Source organism: Rhinolophus sinicus, linkage group LG09 (assembly GCF_036562045.2).
Source record: "Rhinolophus sinicus isolate RSC01 linkage group LG09, ASM3656204v1, whole genome shotgun sequence".
NCBI lineage: Eukaryota > Metazoa > Chordata > Mammalia > Chiroptera > Rhinolophidae > Rhinolophus > Rhinolophus sinicus.
The window spans coordinates 64354129-64375697 of NC_133758.1; the positions used below are offsets into that span (position 1 = coordinate 64354129).

The window sequence follows — 21569 nt, forward strand, 5'->3', positions numbered from 1 at the left end:
AATATTCAGGTCATTTAACTGAGACTGAAAGATCCAATTTACTGTTAAAAAATGTATTATTGGGGAAAATGTTGAAAACATACTTTTAATAGTTTTATTTCTATTAAAAATGTAGACATTTTATTGATTTCAATAAAAGAAAAAAATCAATTTGTGTGTGTGTTATAACCAATGTTGGAGTTGGGAGATTTAAAAAAAGGATTTAAATTAAAATATTCATTCATTCATTAAACAGATATTTATTTATTTATTTACTTTCAACAGATACTTATTAAGCAGAAGTATTATGAAGCAGTAGTCCAGAACTACAGTCACAGCTGTGAATAAAATACACTGAAAATAATTACTACCTAATATTTGAAAGAAATATTTCAATAAACAATCCCGAAAAATTATGAAAAATTAATGACCCCAAACAATTGCTTACATTCAGCAAATTTCAAAAGAAACAGCCAATCAAATCCCAAATAACGAGTCAGGGATAGCTAACTTATTTTCAATTTAGAAAATGATTTACCGAAACAAAACAAAACTAGAAAATTGAAACAATCACACATTACAGATAACTAAGAAAACTTCCATGAAAATGGCTAAGGCAATAATTGAACAGATTAGTCAAAGATTGTCAGCCATTTAGAAACGTTTATACCCATGCACCAACAAGCAATCCAAAATGGGTCTATATATCCAACCGATCCAATGAGATAAGATTCCAGGGATAGAATAAAATCTAGCAGCCATCTGAATGTTCCCACAAGGTCTACGCCTTGGTGGGTTCCCTTGGATGCTTGATAGGCCCTTACTATGTGTTCAGGAATTCTATTTCTTCTGTTCACTCAGAGCGATCAAGTTCCAGTAAATTAAGTCATATAAACGAAATCCAAGAAACCTAAATAAGTCAGACTGATTATGTCGCTTTATTCATTAATAAGTTTACAGTGGTCAAAATCCTCATAGATATTCAAGACACAATTCCCACCCCTCCCCAAAGGGGACTTGGATATTTTAAGGAAGTCTCATCTAGACTGTGGGAGAGCTAAAAGAATGATCCTGTGGAATGCTATTTGTTCAATACGTGTATGAGGTGTGAAAATTAAGTTCACGAACTTGCCACCGTGTGCTTACATTGGTAGCACTGTACAAATAGCTCAGTAAGCCCTTGCATCACTACAATGTACCAGCTCACACAGGGCTGTTTATGAGGGAGTTTTTGGCCAGTAAACAAATAACTGTATTGGAACACCCTTCCTACTCACCTGATCTGGCCCCCAATGACTTCTTTCTTTACCTGAAGATAAAGCAAATATTGAAAGGAAGACATTTTGATGACATTCACGACATCAAGAGTAATATGATGACAGCTGTGGTGGCCATTCCAGAAAAAGAGTTCCAAAACTGCTTTGAAGGGTGGACTAGGCACCGGCATCAGTTCATAGCTTCCCAAGGGGAGTACTTTGAAAGTGATCACAGTGATACTCAGCAATGAGGCATGTAGCACTTTTTCTAGGATGTTCGCAAACTTAATTGTCAGACCTCATACATTGAGCACTCACTATGTTTCTAGCACTGTGCTACATGCTGAGAATCCAGATTTTAATAAAATCTATTTAATGCTTCAAAAAGCTCATAATCTAAAAGGGACAACACTAAGGACTAATTATAACACATTATGTGGTAGGTAGGAGGTACAGGGAAGCAGGAGAAAATGATTACTTTAGCCCTGGGAGAATGAGTAATGAGAGGAGCTGATACTTCAGTCAGATTTAAAGACGATTGTAGAAAAAATTCATTCCAGTCACAGTAGCAAATACAAGGACATGGAGTATTTAGGAAACAACATGTGCTATTATTACTGATGTGTGAGGCTTTTGGTTGTACTTACAGGAGATGACATTGGAAAGGAAGGGTGGGACCAGTTTCAGTCATGAAAAGATATGGAAGAGAGCAATATGATCAACCTTGTGTTTTAGAAAGATCTGGCGATGTTGAGGACGGGAACTACGGAAGTAAGGAAGGAAGTTAAGAGGGTATTCCCACAGCCCAGGCAAAACTTATAAGGCAGTAGAAGTTAAAGTCAATGGATTTTACAACTATCCCTGAGCATGACTGAGCTGTCGCTAAAGAAAACTTTTTTTTCTAGGACAGTGTTGGATACACACCAACAGGTATTTCCACATTGATTCTCCTTTTTCTCAAATCCATCCAAACAATCATCAAACGATTAAGTCGATGTATTTCTCTTTTATTAGATATTAGACTTCTGTCTCCCCATGGAGTTCAGGAGACAACCTAAATCACTGACAAGATTTTAAGAGAGATTAGGCTGTAATAATATTAATACTACCTATTACGTATTAAAGTCTAACAATTTCCTTACCAGATAGGAAACAGGCCTTTTGTTATACCAGAATTCCTCGGAAGTTTGGGAGTTAGATGGGATTACAGCCTTGGAAGGGGGTGGGGGGGGGGGGATTTGGACCAAGCTAGTTAAACACTATGGAGAAGAAAGGGAGGTTTCTTGCACAGCTAAGAACCGGGTTTGAGCTATGTTCTTTATCTAAAATGTGTACTTTCACTAAGACCCAACAGGATCTGGGGTTCCCAATTACAAAGGAAAAGAGAATTTATCTCTGAGTGTTGTTACACACATCAACAAGACTGAACACGACTGATTCTAATTAAGGAACCCAGATAGTGCAATACTGATGCTCCAGCAGGAGGACACATTTCAGATTTGAAACACAAGCACTCCTTTGTACGTGTTCAAGAATGCTATTCCTAAACCATCAACAAATAGCTTGAATTTCAGATTTCAGATTCTAAAACACGTGCTCTTGAAGCCACTGGACTAGCTATATAGAAAGCTATAGCAGATTTTTATCTACTGCTATCATTTTTCAAAACTCATCTATTTGTAAGGTAAATTAGTTTCTATTGCTTCTGAAATTACTGTGAGTTATTTTGAGAATAAATCATTTATTTTAAACTAAATTAAAATAAAACTAACATTGTATACGGTTTACACTTTAAAAGTAAATTCTAAAAACTGAGTGTGATTTCTCTAGAAATCAGAAGCAGGCACAGAATAAACAGGAAGACTTGTTTAATCCATTGATATGACCGTAAATGGATGCAGTGAGCAAACAGCTTCTAACCAAATAGCCACAGCGTTGATATAAGGGGGGAATCCTTCTTTTTGGGAGGAGACTTACCAGGAAAGAAACACTGGAATTCCTGTCACTGCTGTGGAGTACGTGGGGGCAGCTATATGTTTTTCCTTCTTCCAAGCTTTGCCAAGCTTCCAAGCTCCCTACATGTACAAAGGACTAAGTAACACTAGCTTTTCAAAACCAGAAGTCCACAGTAACATGTTAATGAAATCTAAGTTGGAGCAAAAGAAAGATTGGAGAAATGTTAACATCTCTAAGAGACAAGTATAGCGGTTTGGAGCTTTTACAAGTCCTGGAAACCAGCAAAGGTGAAGAATAAATTGGAGCCAATTAGCCAAGAAAATGAAATAAAAAACTAAACAGTGATTAAAAAAATAAACAGTAAGGAAGAGATAAAAGTTTTTGTTTTCTAAATGTTATTCTAAGTTGTCATATTTAAAGCAGAGGTTTTTAGACACAATACCCTTTCCCATAACTAATATATTGAAATGCTCCCTTTACTGCCTTGAAATGAAATTTATAGATAATATAATTTATCCATATACATAATTAAAAAATTATGATAGTGCACTAGTTGTAATATAAAGGAGAAGTAAAAGGAAGAGAATTAACAGCAAAAGAAACTGTATTTCAATAGGTAAGTGCGTGGGCACAACCCACCCACTAAGGCATAACAGAGCAATCTGCCCAGAAGGGCAGACCGACTGGGAGGAGCCCCGGGCTTGGTACCAGGAGCAGTGTTACTGCCAGTTGGCAAATTTCCAAACACAACATAGTACTACATCCTTCTATTTAGATAGTCATTGTACCCCCAGAAAATTCAGTGTATATTACACCATACTCCCCCCCCACCAAAAAAAAGATAATTTGTATTTTTAAAGAAACTATGGTACAAAGATGGTAAAAAAAAGAGGTTGTAGAAAAAATTGAACCTGGACACCTGATTTCAAGTCCTTAATTGTCCGTTTTAGTGGACGTTGGCTCTTTGAGGCGCCCAGCACCTGAATCTCCTTCCTGGATTAGGAGATCCCTCACAATGTGAAGGTTGGTGGGAGACACAGCTCTTCCTCCCAGTGTCAGGTACCAGATAGTCCCTCTTCCTGCCCCGGGGAGAACAATTGCCTGGGCTTAGAATTGGAGGGGAGTAGAGCAGCGTTTAGTTACAGGTTAGTGCAGGTGGCTGTGGTGCTGCTGTGAGTCAAGCCAGCTCCAGGGGCTGGTAGTGGCTGGCTGAGCTCTGCCCCTCTCTTGACTTTCTGAACTTGGTTCTCCCTTGGTTCCTCAAGTTCCATTGACCAGAATCAATTTACTGATCACAGCCAAGATCTCTGGCAGGTCCCATTTTCTCTGGTCCTCAGTTTCTTCACACGCATGATACATAAAGGCTCCTTCCAGGCTTGATGGCTGGTAGGCAGTGAGTGTTTGTAGGCAGCTGTTGGGGGGAAATCCTTTATCTGTAGCTTGAGCTTTAGATTCCAAAGGCCTTCAAGTCTGTCACCACATTTGGCTTGGAGGGACAGCGGGTACCAGGGGCACAGTGTGAGCAGTATTTACCCCAGTGCCTGGCACACACAAAACCCCCATAAGTGACACTGCGATAACTGACATGGACTGACACGTAGGACATGTGTCATGCGGGAGATCCTGCAGGGTCTCTGCTCCCGCTCCCCATACAAGAACGCAGGATATGGTGAGGCCAAAAAGGAACACCCACGGAGCCATAGGTAGGGGAGTCATACCACTTTATTCTCTCTGGCGGCACTATACTCTCACTGGAGGCTGGATACACACTGTCCGCAAACCGCCATCCACGCTTGCCAGCCCAGCCGCCATCTCCTTGCTAGCCCCATCCTTCTTCTCTTTCTCTTCCTTCTCTCCTAGCGTAGCCACAGCAGTTATATTAGTGGCCAATGGCTCACTGGTTACAGCTGACGGCCAACTAGCCACAGCTGATGGCCATGCAATCACAGTTGGCCATTTACTACCTGAGCCAGCACCTGTCTATGTGAGGCCGAGAGCCTGGAAACTACTCTCTGGGGCTCCGCCCCCACACTCCACCCCTACAGGCTCTCGCCTCACAATCTACGCGACAAGCGTCTTCCGCGAGGGGACCTGCGCGAGGAGCCTGGGGGTGAATGCAATATCCTGGACACAGCCAGGCTCTCTGGGCACAGCCAGGGTTTCTCAGGGCACCACCAGTGCTTCTGGGCACGGCCAGACTTCCTGGACTTCTTAGGGTACCACCTGTCTTCCCAGACACAGCCAGGGTTTCTCAGGGCACCACCAGTACTCCTGGACACAGCCAGACTTCCTGGACTTCTTAGGGTACCACCTGTCTTCCCGGACACAGCCAGGGTTTCTCAGGGCACCACCAGTACTCCTGGGCACAGCCAGACTTCCTGGACTTCTTAGGGTACCACCTGTCTTCCCGGACACAGCCAGGGTTTCTCAGGGCACCACCAGTACTCCTGGGCACAGCCAGACTTCCTGGACTTCTTAGGGTACCACCTGTCTTCCCGGACACAGCCAGGGTTTCTCAGGGCACCACCAGTACTCCTGGGCACAGCCAGACTTCCTGGACTTCTTAGGGTACCACCTGTCTTCCCGGACACAGCCAGGGTTTCTCAGGGCACCACCAGTACTCCTGGGCACAGCCAGACTTCCTGGACTTCTTAGGGTACCACCTGTCTTCCCGGACACAGCCAGGGTTTCTCAGGGCACCACCAGTACTCCTGGGCACAGCCAGACTTCCTGGACTTCTTAGGGTACCACTAGTTTCCCCGGGCACAGCTAGGATTTCTCAGGGCACTGCCACTCTCTCTGGGCACAGCCACACTTCCTGGACACAGCCAGGGCTCTCAGGGCACTGCCACTCTCTCTGGGAACAGCCCGACTTCCTGGGCACAGCCAGGGTACCTTCAGGGCTCTACTACTCTCTCTGGGAACAGCCCGACTTCCTGGGCACAGCCAGGGTACCTTCAGGGCTCTACTACTCTCTCTGGGAACAGCCCGACTTCCTGGGCACAGCCAGGGTATCTTCAGGGCTCAGCCACACTTCCTGGACTCAGCCAGGGCTCTCAAGGCACTGCCCCTCTCTCTGTGCCTCTCAGGGTACCCTGCTGGAACAACAGCGACTCACAACCAAGGTGCTTACATATTCTCAATGGCGGCCAGTCAAGAGACAAAAGCAAATATCCCCCAGTTCCACTAACAACAGTTCCCAAACAAACAGTCAAGCGGTCCATTAAATTAGGGATGGAAGGCAATTCCCCATAGTCCATAGTCATTCACCAGGGCTGTCCTGGGGGTGAGGGACGACCTTGACCTCACCCTCATCTCCCACGGAGGACTCAGCAAGCGTTACCTCCTGGGACTACAAGTCCTGCATCCGGGCTGCCTGAGCAGGAACTTCCCCGGCCCACAGGGCTGCAACGACCTTTGCTTTCTCCGGCCTGTGCTGGTTGGGGAACCGTCCACATCTTTCCACCTCTCCACGGGGCTCCATCTCTCCAGCAGCTGCATGGCTTTTCCTGTGCTGGTGGGAGAACCGTCCACGTCCTCCCACCCCTCCACGGGGGTCCAGCTCTCCGGCAGCTGCTCCTCCTGGTCTTCCTCAGACTGAGTGTTCATACACACAAACTGCTCCACCGTCCTTTGGAGAGCTTTGGCCGGCACCATATCCTGCCGACTACGCCATGTGTCATGCGGGGGACCCTGCTCGCTGCGCCATTTGTCATGCGGGAGATCCTGCAGGGTCTCTGCTCCCGCTCCCCATACAAGAACGCAGGATATGGTGAGGCCAAAAAGGAACACCCACGGAGCCATAGGTAGGGGAGTCATACCACTTTATTCTCTCTGGCGGCACTATACTCTCACTGGAGGCTGGATACACACTGTCCGCAAACCGCCATCCACGCTTGCCAGCCCAGCCGCCATCTTCTTGCTAGCCCCATCCTTCTTCTCTTTCTCTTCCTCCTCTCCCAGCGTAGCCACAGCAGTTATATTAGTGGCCAATGGCTCACTGGTTACAGCTGACGGCCAACTAGCCACAGCTGATGGCCATGCAATCACAGTTGGCCATTTACTACCTGAGCCAGCACCTGTCTATGTGAGGCCGAGAGCCTGGAAACTACTCTCTGGGGCTCCGCCCCCACAACATGTTTCTAAGTGAAAAGATAAAGCTGCTTTTTGTATATCTGGTATGATCTCATTTCAGAATGCATTTTGTTTTGCATGCCAGTTATCCTCTCTGAATATAGTAGGTATTTAATAAATATCTGTTGAAGCAATAAATTTCTATAAAACTTGTGCCCTTTGCTACTATTTATATAGAAAGAGTCTGGAAGAATTTGAAGGAGTGGTTCATTAGTTTTCTAGGGCTGCCATAACAAGATACCATAGCCTGGGTGACTTAAACAACAGAAATTTATTTTCTCATAGTTCCTGGAGACTAGAAATCTGAGATCAAGGTGTCAGCAGTTTGGTTCCTTCCGAGGCTCCTCTCCTTGGTTTGCAGAAGGCCACCTTCTTGCTGTGTCCTCACATGGTCTTTCCTCTGTGCACACACGTCTGATGTCTCTTCATGTGTCAAATTTCCTTTTCTCATAAGGACACCAGTTAGACTGGATCAGGGTCCACTTAAAGGCCTGGCTTTAGCTTAATCACTTCTGCAAAGGCCCCGCCTCCTGACACAGTCACATGCTGAGTGACTACGGCTAAGGTTTCAAGCATGAATTTCCGGGGGACACAATTCAGTCCATAATAGGTGACAATATGGAAGGCTTACTTTTCCTAAATAATATTTTCTACAATGTTTCAATATTTTACAAGGAGCCTAATTTATAATTTGGAAAAGCCATCATGTCTGAACAAAACAAATTCTTTTTTATATTTAAAATATAGTTAGATTCTAGACTTAATTATAAACAGATTTTTCATTTACATGAATGTCTTCTGGGCATTCGAAAGTCGTGAGGGATGCAGGACAATTCTTCGTTATGAAGGATTGACCCAAGCATTACAGGATACACAGCGACCCCTCCCCACAACTATTGCCAATAGTACCTGTACCCATCACAACCAAAAAATGCCCCCATAGTTTCCCCAAACTGCCCCCCCACTGACCATTGCACTTTATTTATACTTATATTTATACTTATATTTGCAAATGTTTAAGTTTTCTTCTTGTCTCTCCGTTTACTTTCTCTTTTAAAATAATAGCAGAGGAAGAAGTCATGCTACTTACCTTTAGCTATGCCAGTGGGAAGGTTGGCTGAGTCATGGCAGAGTTTCATGATAGCTAAAGTTGTTGTCTAAAGACAGTTAAACCTCGTTTGCTGCAGGTTCTCCAAATTGCAGGCATAGTGCTCAGGAGAAAATACAGAAACAACACGCGTGAAGTGGGCACTGAGCTTGTGCCAGGCACTGTCCCAAGCGCTCTACATACAGATTCATTTATTCTTCATAACCACCCATGAGTGCTATTATTTGATAGGTGAAAATACAGGCACAGATAGGTGAAGTGACTTGTGGGTGATGGCGTTGTGCTTCGAAGCAGGCAGTAGGTTTCAGGGCTGCCATGCTTAGCCGCCACAGGGTGCCAGCTCCGTCTTACTGAGCACTTCTGTGCACCTGCGGTGAGCGCTTTATAGACATGTGGCACGTGTTCCTCACAGAAATAATGAGATTGCCACCATTTCACATATTTGGAAACTAAGAGGCCCAAATCTCTTTTCAGAAGCACACAGCTTGCATGCAGTTTATTAACATATACAAAATAATGGCAAACTTAACCAAAGTTATCCCCACAATTAAAATGTGGAGAACCAAAGAAATTATATGAATATATTTTCTCTTCCAAATCCATTTAAGTTAGTAGTCAGTCACTTCTGATTGAATTTTCTGATGTTCTAAGCATCTTATTACTGGATAAGCTATACTGTGGAAAAGTGATTTATATGTATAATATTGGTTTTCTCCAGGAAATAATGAAAAATAACCTCACGGGGCTAATAGTAGTCCTAATTTTTGTTGTGGTTTCTAGCTTTATTTTTTCAATTACAATTGACATTCTATATTATTTTACATTAGTTTTAGGTGTACAGCATTAATAGTCCCAATTTTGTGAACTGATTTTCTCTTTTAAAACAGAAGCAATATTATGACAAATCCAACAAAAGTTTCATTTTTATTTATTTATTATTTAAAAAAATTTCATTAAGAGAAAGCAGTCCAAGGGATTTTTTACGAAAGCCAGTTTTCATGCTACTGAGAATATACCCCAAATCTTGGGTCACCACTAGTTGGTGTAATTATTAGTATCAGCTGAAGTAAAACCTTATAAAGGCTGTCAGAAAATGCATAACAGGCCGATAGGAATGGCTTCTAGCTTATCCATACCCCTTTCTCTTCAACTGGGGTTTAAAGTTGATTATGAATAATACTTCAAGAAATAAACTTCACGTTTTGATATCACTGGAAAAACAATGAAAAACTTAATAAACCTTTTCTGATTTCTTGTTGTGTTCCCCCTTACCAGATAGTAAGTAGTCTGGGGATCTTTTTCTGGTCCTCTATTTTGAATTAAGTGCATTTACTTTTTTTCCAGATTGCTTTTCAGGATAAGGCACACATAGTTCTTTCTCTTAAAAATGATTCCTTTTCCAAATATTTACACATTATTAATGTACAACAGTACATCAACATAAAATTCTGAAAAAGAAATCCCTTCAATCCACATTAATACATTGTTATATCTGAGAATACGTTTCCAATTTTTATCTGCAAAATACACATTTTTGAACATAATTTGTCTACATATGTACATAACATTTTCAGTGACTTTCACTTAAAAATGTATCATAATTATTTTCCTTGTTCCTATAGTTCTCAAAATGATAACCTGTAAAGGAGTGTATACTTTTCTTTGAGTAGAAGCAATTTTTATTGTTGGTCATTCAGGTTGTTTCTAATTATTCTCTACTCTCGATGGAATGTGGCAATGAATATCTTTCTGCTGTTATCACCTGTTTATTTCCTTAGATCAAATTTCTAGAAGTGGAGTGTCTTTCATTTGGCACATACCTCGCTATATCAGACCAAAAGCCATACCAATCTTCAGCTTGCTTCTTTACCAGCCTTCGCTGCTCATTCTTTCCACCAACCAAACAACTCTGTCAGTGGCCACTTACTCTGCTTCACCTTCTCTAGCTGTCCTTTGGGGACTTCCTGGGGACAACAGTAACCTGTGATGAGGTCAGAAGTCTCATGTTCACCGTAAAGAGGCAGAGCCCAGAGCGGCCGAGTGAACATGGGTCATATCTCTGACCTCACTGCTGCTGAAGGCAGGCCTTTGTTTTAGCAACCGATAGAAAGAAAACTGGTCTCTGACCTGACAAAGGGTCATGATCAACACTATGTCCGATCCCAGACATCACATGAACCTCACACAGACCTATAAGAAATTATAGCATTCTGAATAGCAAAACAAAGTGATTTCAAATGAAAATAGTCTAATTGGCTCCCACTTGAGATTTAAATGTCTAAAGGCATTAAATGAGTTTTCCTTCCATAATCAACTCCATGGCAGTACTTTCTAGTACAGCTGATGGAGTGAAAATTTATGGTTAGTTTTTAACATGTGAATTATCATTGAAGTATCCCAAGGATAATGTGATGCTTCACGGTATAGTTTATAATCACAAATTAGAGTCCCTGGTTATTTTAAGATCTGGTTTTGGAAGAAAAGTACTCTGCAATATTTCCAGTAAAAAAAAAAAAGATATTTTATTTTCAGGTTACTTACATTATATACTTATTTTAGTCCAGTGTCACTTTATTGGCAAGGACTGTCAGTACTTGCGTTGTCAAATTACTCTTATTTTATCATTACAAGGGATTTGGCAAATCATTTATGTTTTGTGTTTAAAAATTCTTTACAGAACCATATACTTATTTTATAAATAACAAAGCAATATTACATAATGGTGACTATGCAATTCATAAAGAAACAGTAGCTGGAATGAGTTGTATTGGATGTGAGGAAAACCTATTTGTATATTTGTTGACTAAAAAAAGGGCTGTGACATACTTGATAGGTTAACAAAGTAAGTTGTTGCCTCTCCATATCTTTAAATTCTGAGATGTTTGCGTGTGTGAGATACAGAAATTTACATATATATATTTCTGTATATAAATTTATATATATATATATATATATATATATATATATATATATATATATATATATATGAGATTGAGATTGTTTTTTAAAGAGTTTAGGTATAGTCCTGCCTGACAAAGTATAGATACTTCAAGCACGTGAAATTGTAATTTTATAATCACTTCTGATTAAAGGCTGTATGCTTTGAATTCTAGGTGCATATTTTTAGGCCTCAGGGATTTGGAGAATAAAAGGTGCTTTTTGTCTTGAGAACGGGTTTCCTGATGATTAGTTACTTTGATTTATAAACATTCTCAGCCTAGAATTTAAAAAAATGGGGGCCACCCTAATTTATTGAGTTTTTGGGCATACCTCAGAAAATTCTCCCCACTCTCCCCACTCACCCAAATGATTGTTTGGCATAACTTTAGGGATAATCATCGGCTTATTGTCCATGTGACCAGGAAGACTAAGCCGTTACACATCAGGATGCACCAGCACCACCCAGTGGCCTTAAACTAGTCTAACAGCTTTTCGGAAACAGGATCCAGAAACCCGGGGCTGCTATGCGTGCGTGAAAGCACCAAGATTCAACTTTTGCAGAGTTGAATCCGTTGTGCGCAGTTCTGATCTTACTCTACTTTCTGGAAAGATCAGACTCTATGTTTCAGGGCAAGAAAATGGAGTTTGGAGTATCTTAAGGACTCTTGGCTCTTTTTTGCAGACCGGTAGCAATACACACTATATTTGTAAGTAGTAAGCTAACACCCTGTTTTTGAAAGTAGGAATTTAGTACAGCTAAAGAAATCATCACAAATAAGTGACAAAAATTATCCTCTCCACCAGGAGTGTAGAAAGTCTAAGGAGTCCAAGGGGAATTTAGTTTCTATACAAGCTAAACAGACTTTTCTATACCACTTCCTGGATGACAAAGATTCCTCCCAGCAAGGAATGATATTTCTCTTCTAGGTGTGCAGCAAACCAACCTCTGGTAAATTTTTTGTTCCTAGTAGCTGCTGATTGCTACGCACATCTTATTATAGAAAGATAATTGTTGGCTAGGCCAGATTTGAAAAATGCAGCAAAGTAGAAATTAACAGCAAGGGGGAAATACAGTTCCTAGTCCCTCTGCTAAGCAGTCACCACTACTGTTGTCATGTTGTGTGCCTGTCCCCAGCAAACCCTGGAGCTAGGTTTGCCGGGCCATTTAGTAGCTGGGAATTAGACAAGTTAGTTTTCTCGGTGACCCGGTTTCCTGATCTCTAGGATGGGATAATTCAGTTCCACTGCATAAGGTTATTATAAGGATTAAACATATTAACATATGTAAAGTTTTCAGAATAGTGCCTGTATGTGTTAGCTAGTATTACTTTTCCATGCCTCTATTTCCTCCAACTCCTTCTTACTGTTATTATACTATGCACCAGGCATCCTGCTAGAAACTAATATTTTTGTGTCCTTCCAGATTTTTTTTGTTTTCCTGTCCTTTATTAGCTGAAACTGTACTATAAATATAATTTTGTATCTTTAAAAATTATATTGTAGTATTATTTGTTCACTAGTGCAATTTTTAATGATAGGTAAGTACTATTGGCTATTACAGTTTAGCCTGGTACAAGATGACAAAATTTATATATGTGGATTTTTATTGCCATGCAAAACACAAAGGAACATTTTAAAAAAGGCAAACACAAAGTTTTTCTAAAAACAAAAGAATATAACATGATGTATTTTGGAATCTTAAATTTCTGGTTTTATTTTCATTTTGGCTAGTAGATTCATTTATTTTTTTCCTAAGCAACACCATGCATCTATGTACAGAGTCTGTGCTCGTGATGTAACAATGAATAAGGCACTTTCTTGAAAAACACTGAGGGTTGAGATACTCAAAATGATGAAGAGGGAATAGTGGGAAGAGCAACTAATTCTGCTTGAGAAAGTTGAAATCTGAGCTGGTATTGAAGGATAAGTACGACTTCTTTAGGAAGGCTGTGGAATAAAGTATTCTGGGCAGAAAAGTCAGGGATGAGTAAAATTAGAAGCTGATAATTATCTATAAAACATTGTAGTAGTAGCATCTGTAAAATATTGTGTGCAAGGGGGAGGAGGCAGGGTGGGCGATCAGATTGACAGTGCTGCTTGGGCCCAGAAAAACTCAAGCATGTAATTTATTCAGTAGAAGTAAGTAGTGATAAGTAGAATAAAAAGTGCTGTTGCAGAAGGAGGGATTATAAAAGTAGGGATGGTTCATCATGTCCAATGACAGACTGAAAACAAGCCCGGGGCAATTGTGTGGCTTTAGCCATCAGGGACCTTAGCCAAAAGCAGATTGAAGCTGAGGGGTGAATGGGGAGAAAGCAATTTGAGACAGTGACAACAGACTCCTCTTCCAGAAAGTTTGCTGAGAAAAGGCAGTAAATGAGAGGAGAAGCAAGAAAGGCAACATGGTGGGGTGATATCTTAATGATGGAGATTTGAAAATTTCTGGAGAGCAAGAAGTCTGACTGGTAGTTTATTAACACAGCATATTTACTTCATCCATTGGCCTGAAATTAAGAATAAGGTTTAAAAAATAAGTTATACCCTATTCCTATGTATCTACATACTTTCTGTCTCTGTATTTATTTATTCCTCTGTATCTAACTGGAACACAAAGCTTTAATTTTCGTTTGAAGATGGGTGAGAATCACAACTTGGACTTGGTGCAAGGCTTTTATTTTGCTTCACCACAGAAGCAGTTTACATGCAGTGCTAGGGATAACGAGATAAGGATGCAGGTGGGTGAATTCAGCTGCCCACTTCCTGTTTATCACAAAAATTTTGGTGGCCTCAGCAGCTCTAGCAACTGAAATGTCAGAAAAGCATAGTATTGTGGGCTTCTCCACTCTCACCTTTAGAAAAAAAGAAAAATGCCAGATACATCGGCATCTAGAAACAACGTATTTCAGGTGAGATTTCAGTTTTTAAGGAAGCTGAATCCCTCAGACCTAATGACTGTCCTAGGCCTTGAAACTCTGGCTGTGCCTGCTCTGGGGCGATCCTGCCTTACATTTATGCTTATGTAGTGCCTTTTCCTGGGAAGACTTGGCAGGCCTACAGCATGTAAGGCAAGGTAGAAGACATAAGGTGAGCGGTTTTCTTTCCCTCACCCTTGGTGGTTCTGGCAGACTCACATTCCTGGAGCACAAGTGTGAGCATACCGTTCATATTCCTCTGCAGTCCAGGAACTTCTGTATTTTGTAAAAGGCAAAGCAAATGTTAAGAGATGTTTTCAACCCGACAGCCTCATCAACTCAGCTAATTCTCTTGCCTTCTTTTTCTATGACCATTTACACGAAAACACCGTATTTCTAATGGTGGCATGGAGTTACTTTCAGGGAATCTGACAGCGAGCCCCGATAAAATCTCAAGACTTGCTGCAGTCATGAAATTTTTTTACACAAGGTGACTTTCTTGAGATGTATCATTAGAATGGACAGAGCAAAACAAAGACTTTATAGAGACTGCTTATAATATTCCATGAGGATGGGATTTTTCCTGTACCCATACATGTGGAAAAAAGATTAAAAATTAGTAAATCTCTGAAAGTGTTTACATCTAGAGAGAGATAAACTTTTTAAAAAACCCAGCTGTCAAATGTCACTTGGTTTTCAGCATGTTTTAATAAACCCTGAATCACTGCCTAGTCTTTCGATTTCAAATGTTTCAATTCCTTAATGTTCTGTGAACTTTGAAGAAGTTGTTAAGACCACAGTACTACATTTTCTCAATCCCTTCAAAGACTCTTTATCAGATTCTCTCTTTGTCTCAGTATATCTGCCTTTTAGATGGTAGATGCAAATATTGGTGAAAAACTAATTAAGGCTAACAATGAGGGGTGATTATTTGGGTGCCTCTGACGTCAGGCACTTCACATAAATTTGTTTCAGCAAAAAAGTGATATAAAATCTTTTCCTGATCTTATATGCTCAGGTCCTAGAGCAAAGGTTTGATTATAATTTTATCTATGCCAGGCTAAGAATACAGGTCAGTGGTTTCAGTGTTTTATTCCTATGTGAACATGAAATAAAACTACAGTTTAGATATAATAATTTGGCAAATTGTTAGGCAACACTACTAACTCCTTAATACTTGTAAAAACTAAGTAGATTAAACATGAAATGTACTTTCTGTATTTTTCAAGGAATTGTTTTTACTTTTAATTAACATGAAACTGAAACAAGTATTTGTATTTTTAGTGTTTTTAATGATCAGTATAAACATTTCTTCAGTTTCTTACATTTACAACCTCATACTTTCAAAATATGTCTTCATATATGTTTTATATGTGTGTGTGTGTGTATTTACAATATTAGCCATTAGGTTATTTTTAGTAACTCTGGTCTGATTAGCTGGTGATGAGGTCCTAACCACCTGTGGTGACAGAGCAGAAAGTAGGGTTAGGTCCTTATAAAATGTTTGATTTGTGTTTACTTTTGCTAGTGAGTCTGAAAATGCTTGGTTTGGATCAGAAATTTGAAAATGACAATGACAACGGGAATTTCTGAGCATATCTTAAACTACACAAAAATTATCAGTGACAGAGAAAAAAGACTTATGTTACATTTAATAGTGTTAATTTTGAAGACATTTCAAACTTCCATGAAGGATTGTGAAGTGTTCAATGCAGACACCAGTACAAATTTTGGTAAGCTTATTAAGAAACAAAACCCTCTAAGAAATGTTCTGAACGTTATTTTCATTAGGAAAGTGAACTTTTACAGCTGTTTAAGGTGCTGTAATATGTCTACTGACACTCCCAGCTGTTTTACTAAGCTGGCTGTCTGCTCTAAGATCCAGGAGAGACTTGGGTTTTCAGAACGTGTGTGCTCCCGACCACATTGTGAAGATGAACAGTCAACCCCACCAAGGCTCTTGTTACATTTTTTGTTCAACTCAGCATTATTTTCACAGAGTCTTTCATCTTTAGCTTTACCACTCTCTTTCTCAGTTGGAACTACATGACAAAGGTCCATATCCTGAATGGAGTCCAATAAATCTACAACATGGGGCTGTGGGGTAACTGATTTCAGATGTTTGAGAACACACTCTTCACACTGGCCAACTGCATCCAGAAGATTATTTATTTTACCGATCAAAGTCGAACTGTTATCATGAAGGTGACACCAGGAGAGCAAAGCACTGAATGAAAATATAAACAAGAGTTAAATAGGAAAAAAAATCAAATAATCACAGGCTTTTAGAATTTTTGATACTAAGCCCTATATGTTTCTTTTCTAGATAACAGCATGCAAAACTGAATTAATAATAATGCAAGTCAAAATCAGGAAAGTAACAATGGTAAAAACAGGATTTAAAACTATATATATAAGGATATTATCTTTCAATAGAAATTAAACAATTGGACTCAATCACATAAACTATTTATAATTCATAACCACTCCTTCACATCTACTTTTCCTCATTTTAGATTTTCCTCTTTATGACTGTGTAGCTCCTGCTGATGAGGGATACAACTTAGAGAAAGATACACCAGTTTCTCCTTTAAGGATATCAAACAACTTCTAAACTAGTGAGTCTCAATCTTGGATGCATATTAGAATCATCCGGGGAGCTTTTAAAACTATCAAGGTCCGAGTCACACCCCAGACCAATGAAATCAGAATCTCTAGAGGTATTATTTTTTAAAACGTCCTAGCTAATATCAAGGTGCAGCCAAGGTTGAAAGCCATTGTTTTAATCATATACAGCATTTGCTTGCCATTAAAACTGAAGCTTAGGAAAAAAGTTTTGAGGCAACTTCACTTTCCCAACTTTGTTGTAAACAGACTGTTTGCTGAGCTAACCATTTTCTTGAAGAAGGTTAGAATTCTTCTAGTCCTAATAAATATTTTTCTTTACTTTTCTAGTACAGACAGCACTTCTGATTTTTGATATTTCAGATTGTTCAGATAACCATGACATAAAATGGTTGTTAAAAATAATGATGTTTCAAAAATGGAATCAATTGATATAAAGATTTAGCGATAAACTTTCTAAGATTATAAAAGATTAACTTGATGTGAAGATGAACACTTGATCATTTTCCTACTGTAGTAGACTACAAATTCTGATTCCTGAGCATTGAATTTTCTAAAACCTTAAACACAGTCATTATTTTTTTTGTTTTGATGACTTTTATTTTTTACCCTTTTACAAACCATAATTCTTTGCATCATCTTTTCTATCAAGGGCGGTTTAAACGGTATAAAGTATCAAAGAGGACAACCCTGTCACGCTTCTTGCTCCATATGCCATTATTGCTATGGGGTCTTGATAGGTGTTCAATGTTCAGGACTAAGGGAAATGGTATCATTTTTCTCTCTATACCAGCCGTAATTTTTGTCATATACTTCTAGTCAAGAAGTCTGTAATACTACGTTCTGTCACATGTGCAAGACTAAAAGCTTTATTCAAAACCTGAAAACCTTCTAATTACTTTGATATATAGATTGGTGGTAGTTCAGGTTGCAAAAAATACACACCTTTCTATCATTGCTTTGCCATAAAGGACAACACCTGGCTCACTTATTAAAGTGGATAAACCCACAATTTTGAGTTTTTGATGGCATTATCATTCTATGTTCTGTAGCACTCGTGTGGATTTAACACTAGGAAAAGCATTTTAACACTTTATTTTTACACATTACTTTTATAAAAATCCTCCAGTAGTAATGAGGTTAAAATGACTGAGCATTTAAGTTTAAGGTAAGTTAAAGGCAAGTTTTAAAAAATTACCTCAAAGTTCCTCTGAGTTGTCCATAGTTTATAATGACTTCTGCACCTTCCTTATAACCTTGATTGAAGCCTTGTTGCAGAGTAACTGCTTTGCCAGCCTCTAGTCCATCTCTATAACCTTCCTAAAAATAAGTAATGAAGAATTGCAGCTGTAACTAACATCAAGTGAACCACTGTAGATTTTCCCTGAAAGTCATAGAACTAACTTAGAAAATCGATGAAATAAGACTTTCCTGTGTATATTTAACATAAGGTTCTATAACATATGGCATAGCCACACAAAGTAGGCTATGCTCATAAAAACGTATTATTTGTTTATCTCGTTTTTGAAGTCTAGACTTACTTGGTACACTTAAAAAAGTACTAATTCTTATACAGTTTTTAAAAAATCCTGTGTTAGCAATGGCATCACAGAAAAGATACATAGAAAGAAGAATTATGTGTCTGGCCCCTTTGCAACTGATAGGATTGGTGTGGGAGGGTGAGGAGGGTGAGCGGTAAGCAGAGTTATTGAAAGTCTTGAATAATTAACTGGAGTAGAGGAAGAGGAAATTGGTTTAGCAAAAGGAAAATGACAAATCTGGTTTTAGAAATTTTGCTTGATACCTAAATTCAATCAAAGTACAAATTCTCTGTGGGCAGGGATTTTGTCCTGCATCTCCTCTGGTGCCACAGCACTCAAAAGATGCTCAATAACAGATGCCCCCGCCTCATATAAAGTATTTCTGAAACTGACAACATGGTTGTTGGGCTAAACAAATATTATTTTACTGAAACATTAAACAAAAGCAGATTTACGGGCAATTTAACTAATTGTTGGCAAGGATATTAAGTAGAAGTGGACCTCACTATTTGGGTCCTGACTCTGGAATGCTCCACCTAGAAATTGGGTGTGTGGTATTAAGCTTAGTCTTATTGGATAGTGAGACAAATTAGAAATGGACAAATCACACCTAAGAAATAAAAAAAGAAATTAACTTTAATATTTCCTCACTTAGCCACCGGTACTCCATATTAACTTTCCCTCATTGCCCTTTGACAACATTCTTACGTTCACTTTTTCCGTACAGATTAATACCGCCTCTAACTTTAGGCTCCTCATCCATTCGAGCAACCCGTGTAAACTGTGTACATGTCCTCGGACACCCATAATTAGTACAGTCAGTTTATATATTATACACTTCTCCTCCCCCTTTCTCTGTGGTCCTCATCAAACTGTACTCTCCTCAACGTTTAGATAGTTTATTTTGGTCGGACCCAGCGTCTAACCCACCCCACAGACCATCGAGGAAAGCTCCCTGTGGTTTCACACGCTTTCAAGTAAGCCCTTGGGAAATCCTAGCAGGACGCGGGCCGGACTGTGTAACAAGCGGTAGGAAGGGCAGCGCCTGGCCAGGCCGCGACCACCCTGGCCTCTAATCTCCGGACGCAGCTTCTTCACAACTTCGCACCCCTCTCCCCACGACCCAGCATATCAAGGGATCCCCGCGCCCTCCACACAGCTTTACTTTGACGCGTCTCTGCATGTGGCTCCGCCATTCCCGCTGCACCAGGAGCGACTCGTCGGCTTCCTCATCAAACACTTCCCCCTCTTCTCCTTGATCGTCGAGGAAAGTTGCGGCTTGAACCCACGACATCACCGAGGTAACCACAGGCCGCTGAGCGCAGGAAACGCCCGCAACTCCTTCCGGTCTGAGGGGCGGGGCGACGTCTGCGAATCGGGGCTCGCGGGGCGCGTGCGCGTACGCGTGCGCGTGCGCGACGGGGACGGTCTCGGGTGGGACCTACGTTCCGCCGGCTGTTTTCGCTCCCTGGTATTGTCGGCCTTCCTCAGTTGACTCAAAGTGTTGGCGGACTCCTGTGGTGGGCGAGGCGGATTCATTCCTCGCTGGGCCCGCCGACCTTGACCTCTGCGGGTCAAGACAGCCTGAACCCTTTGCGAACACTTTATTTCTCCTAGGGTCTCCCTAGTAAACTGGGTTTTGGAGTCGTGCGCGTTTGTAAAACTATTCAATGTAGTTCAGTTGATGGGCTATTACTAGGCACAGGCTCCGGTGTCTTTTAGAATCTCCGTCTGTGCATTTAAGGGATTTGACAGCCTGACGTTTTAATTATTAGGAGCGTGGAGCAAAGGAAAATAGAATCGAAAAGTTAGACCCTGCGGCCATTTTGAGTTCAATAAATGTATAGTACACGTATGAAACTGAAATATTTCTCATTGATTCACAGTATCCTTCACTGGTTTCCTAAAAGTAGACTATTGGCTTGGTGAGGGCGGAGACTTGTTTATCTACAATATACTCAACACCAGTAAGGTTCTGACACTAGTAAATGCTGGAACAGATGCTAGTGAATGAATGACTCCAGTAGTATTCCTGTTTTGCCTTTTTCTGCATGGTCATGTGGTAATGATGATTTATTTATCTAGCAAATCTCTTTGACTATCTGCCCTGTGCCAGGCAACGTTGTAGGCTTTTGGGATACATCAGTGAGTGATACAGACAAAATTTCCAAACTCTTGTGGACTTTACATTCATGTAAAATTGACGGTAGATTAACAATAAGCACTATATAAGTAAATTATATAGTTTGTTACAAGATCATGAATGATATATGCTGTGAGGAAAAAAAGTAAGGGGAACCATTGTAAGGGTGATGGTATACTTTTAAGGATTTAGCATAATAGCTTGGTTTACTCAATTATAGTTTGATTTACTTTATTTTGTAGTTTATTATTATTTTTTTCCTCGTCTTTGTTTCTCTCCCTCACTGCCCCATATAACTGTTTCCCAAGGCTACATGCATACCTTGTTCATGTAATTAATCAGCAGAACACTAACTTGCAAGAAACTGAGTCAGCCTTCAGCCATCCTGACACCAGCAACCAGGTTGAGATTCCAGACTGTGATTTTCTGTCAGATGATATATGAATCACCCCTAAGACCAGGTTTGAGATAACCAACGGGGAATAAAACAGACCCCAGGAGTCGTCCTCCCAGAGGAGTCGCATGACTAACCCCCCCTTTCCTTTGTTTTGCTTCTTGTGTACCTATATAACCTTCTGACTGTTCTAGGAACGGAAAGGTGGCCTTTGAGACAGTAGTCTGCCATCTTCTCGAAATGCTGGCTGTGGGAACAGAGCCCCGGAGAGTAGTTTGCAGGCTCTTGGCCTCACGTGGAAAGGTGCTGGCTCGGCTGTGGCTGATTGGCTGTCGGCTGTGGCCGGTTGGCCGATTGGCCGCCGGTATAACTGCTGCGGCTACGGAGGAGGGCCGAGGACTGCCGAGGACTGCCGAGGAGCCGAGCAGAGCCGAGGAGAGTGGAAGAGAGGAGAGGAACAGAGTCAAGAGAGTGGAGGAGAGTCGTCTGTCGGTCGGTTGGCGGAAAGGCGGACTGCAGGTCGCACGTCCGGTGAACCCAGCCTCCAGTGAGACCATAGTGGTGTGACTCCCCTACCTATG

General features: G+C 40.6%; 1 protein-coding gene across 1 annotated transcript; it reads right to left on the bottom strand.

The window, feature by feature from the left end:
• Positions 1-15919: 15919 nt before the first annotated feature.
• YAE1 (YAE1 maturation factor of ABCE1) lies at positions 15920-19816 on the bottom strand. Its single transcript, XM_019710256.2, has 3 exons — positions 19617-19816; positions 18109-18230; positions 15920-16512 (listed from the first exon to the last, which is right to left on the bottom strand). The coding sequence occupies exons 1-3, from the start codon at positions 19743-19745 to the stop codon at positions 16089-16091; spliced, it is 675 nt and encodes a 224-aa protein (XP_019565815.2). The 5' UTR covers positions 19746-19816; the 3' UTR covers positions 15920-16088.
• Positions 19817-21569: the final 1753 nt, after the last annotated feature.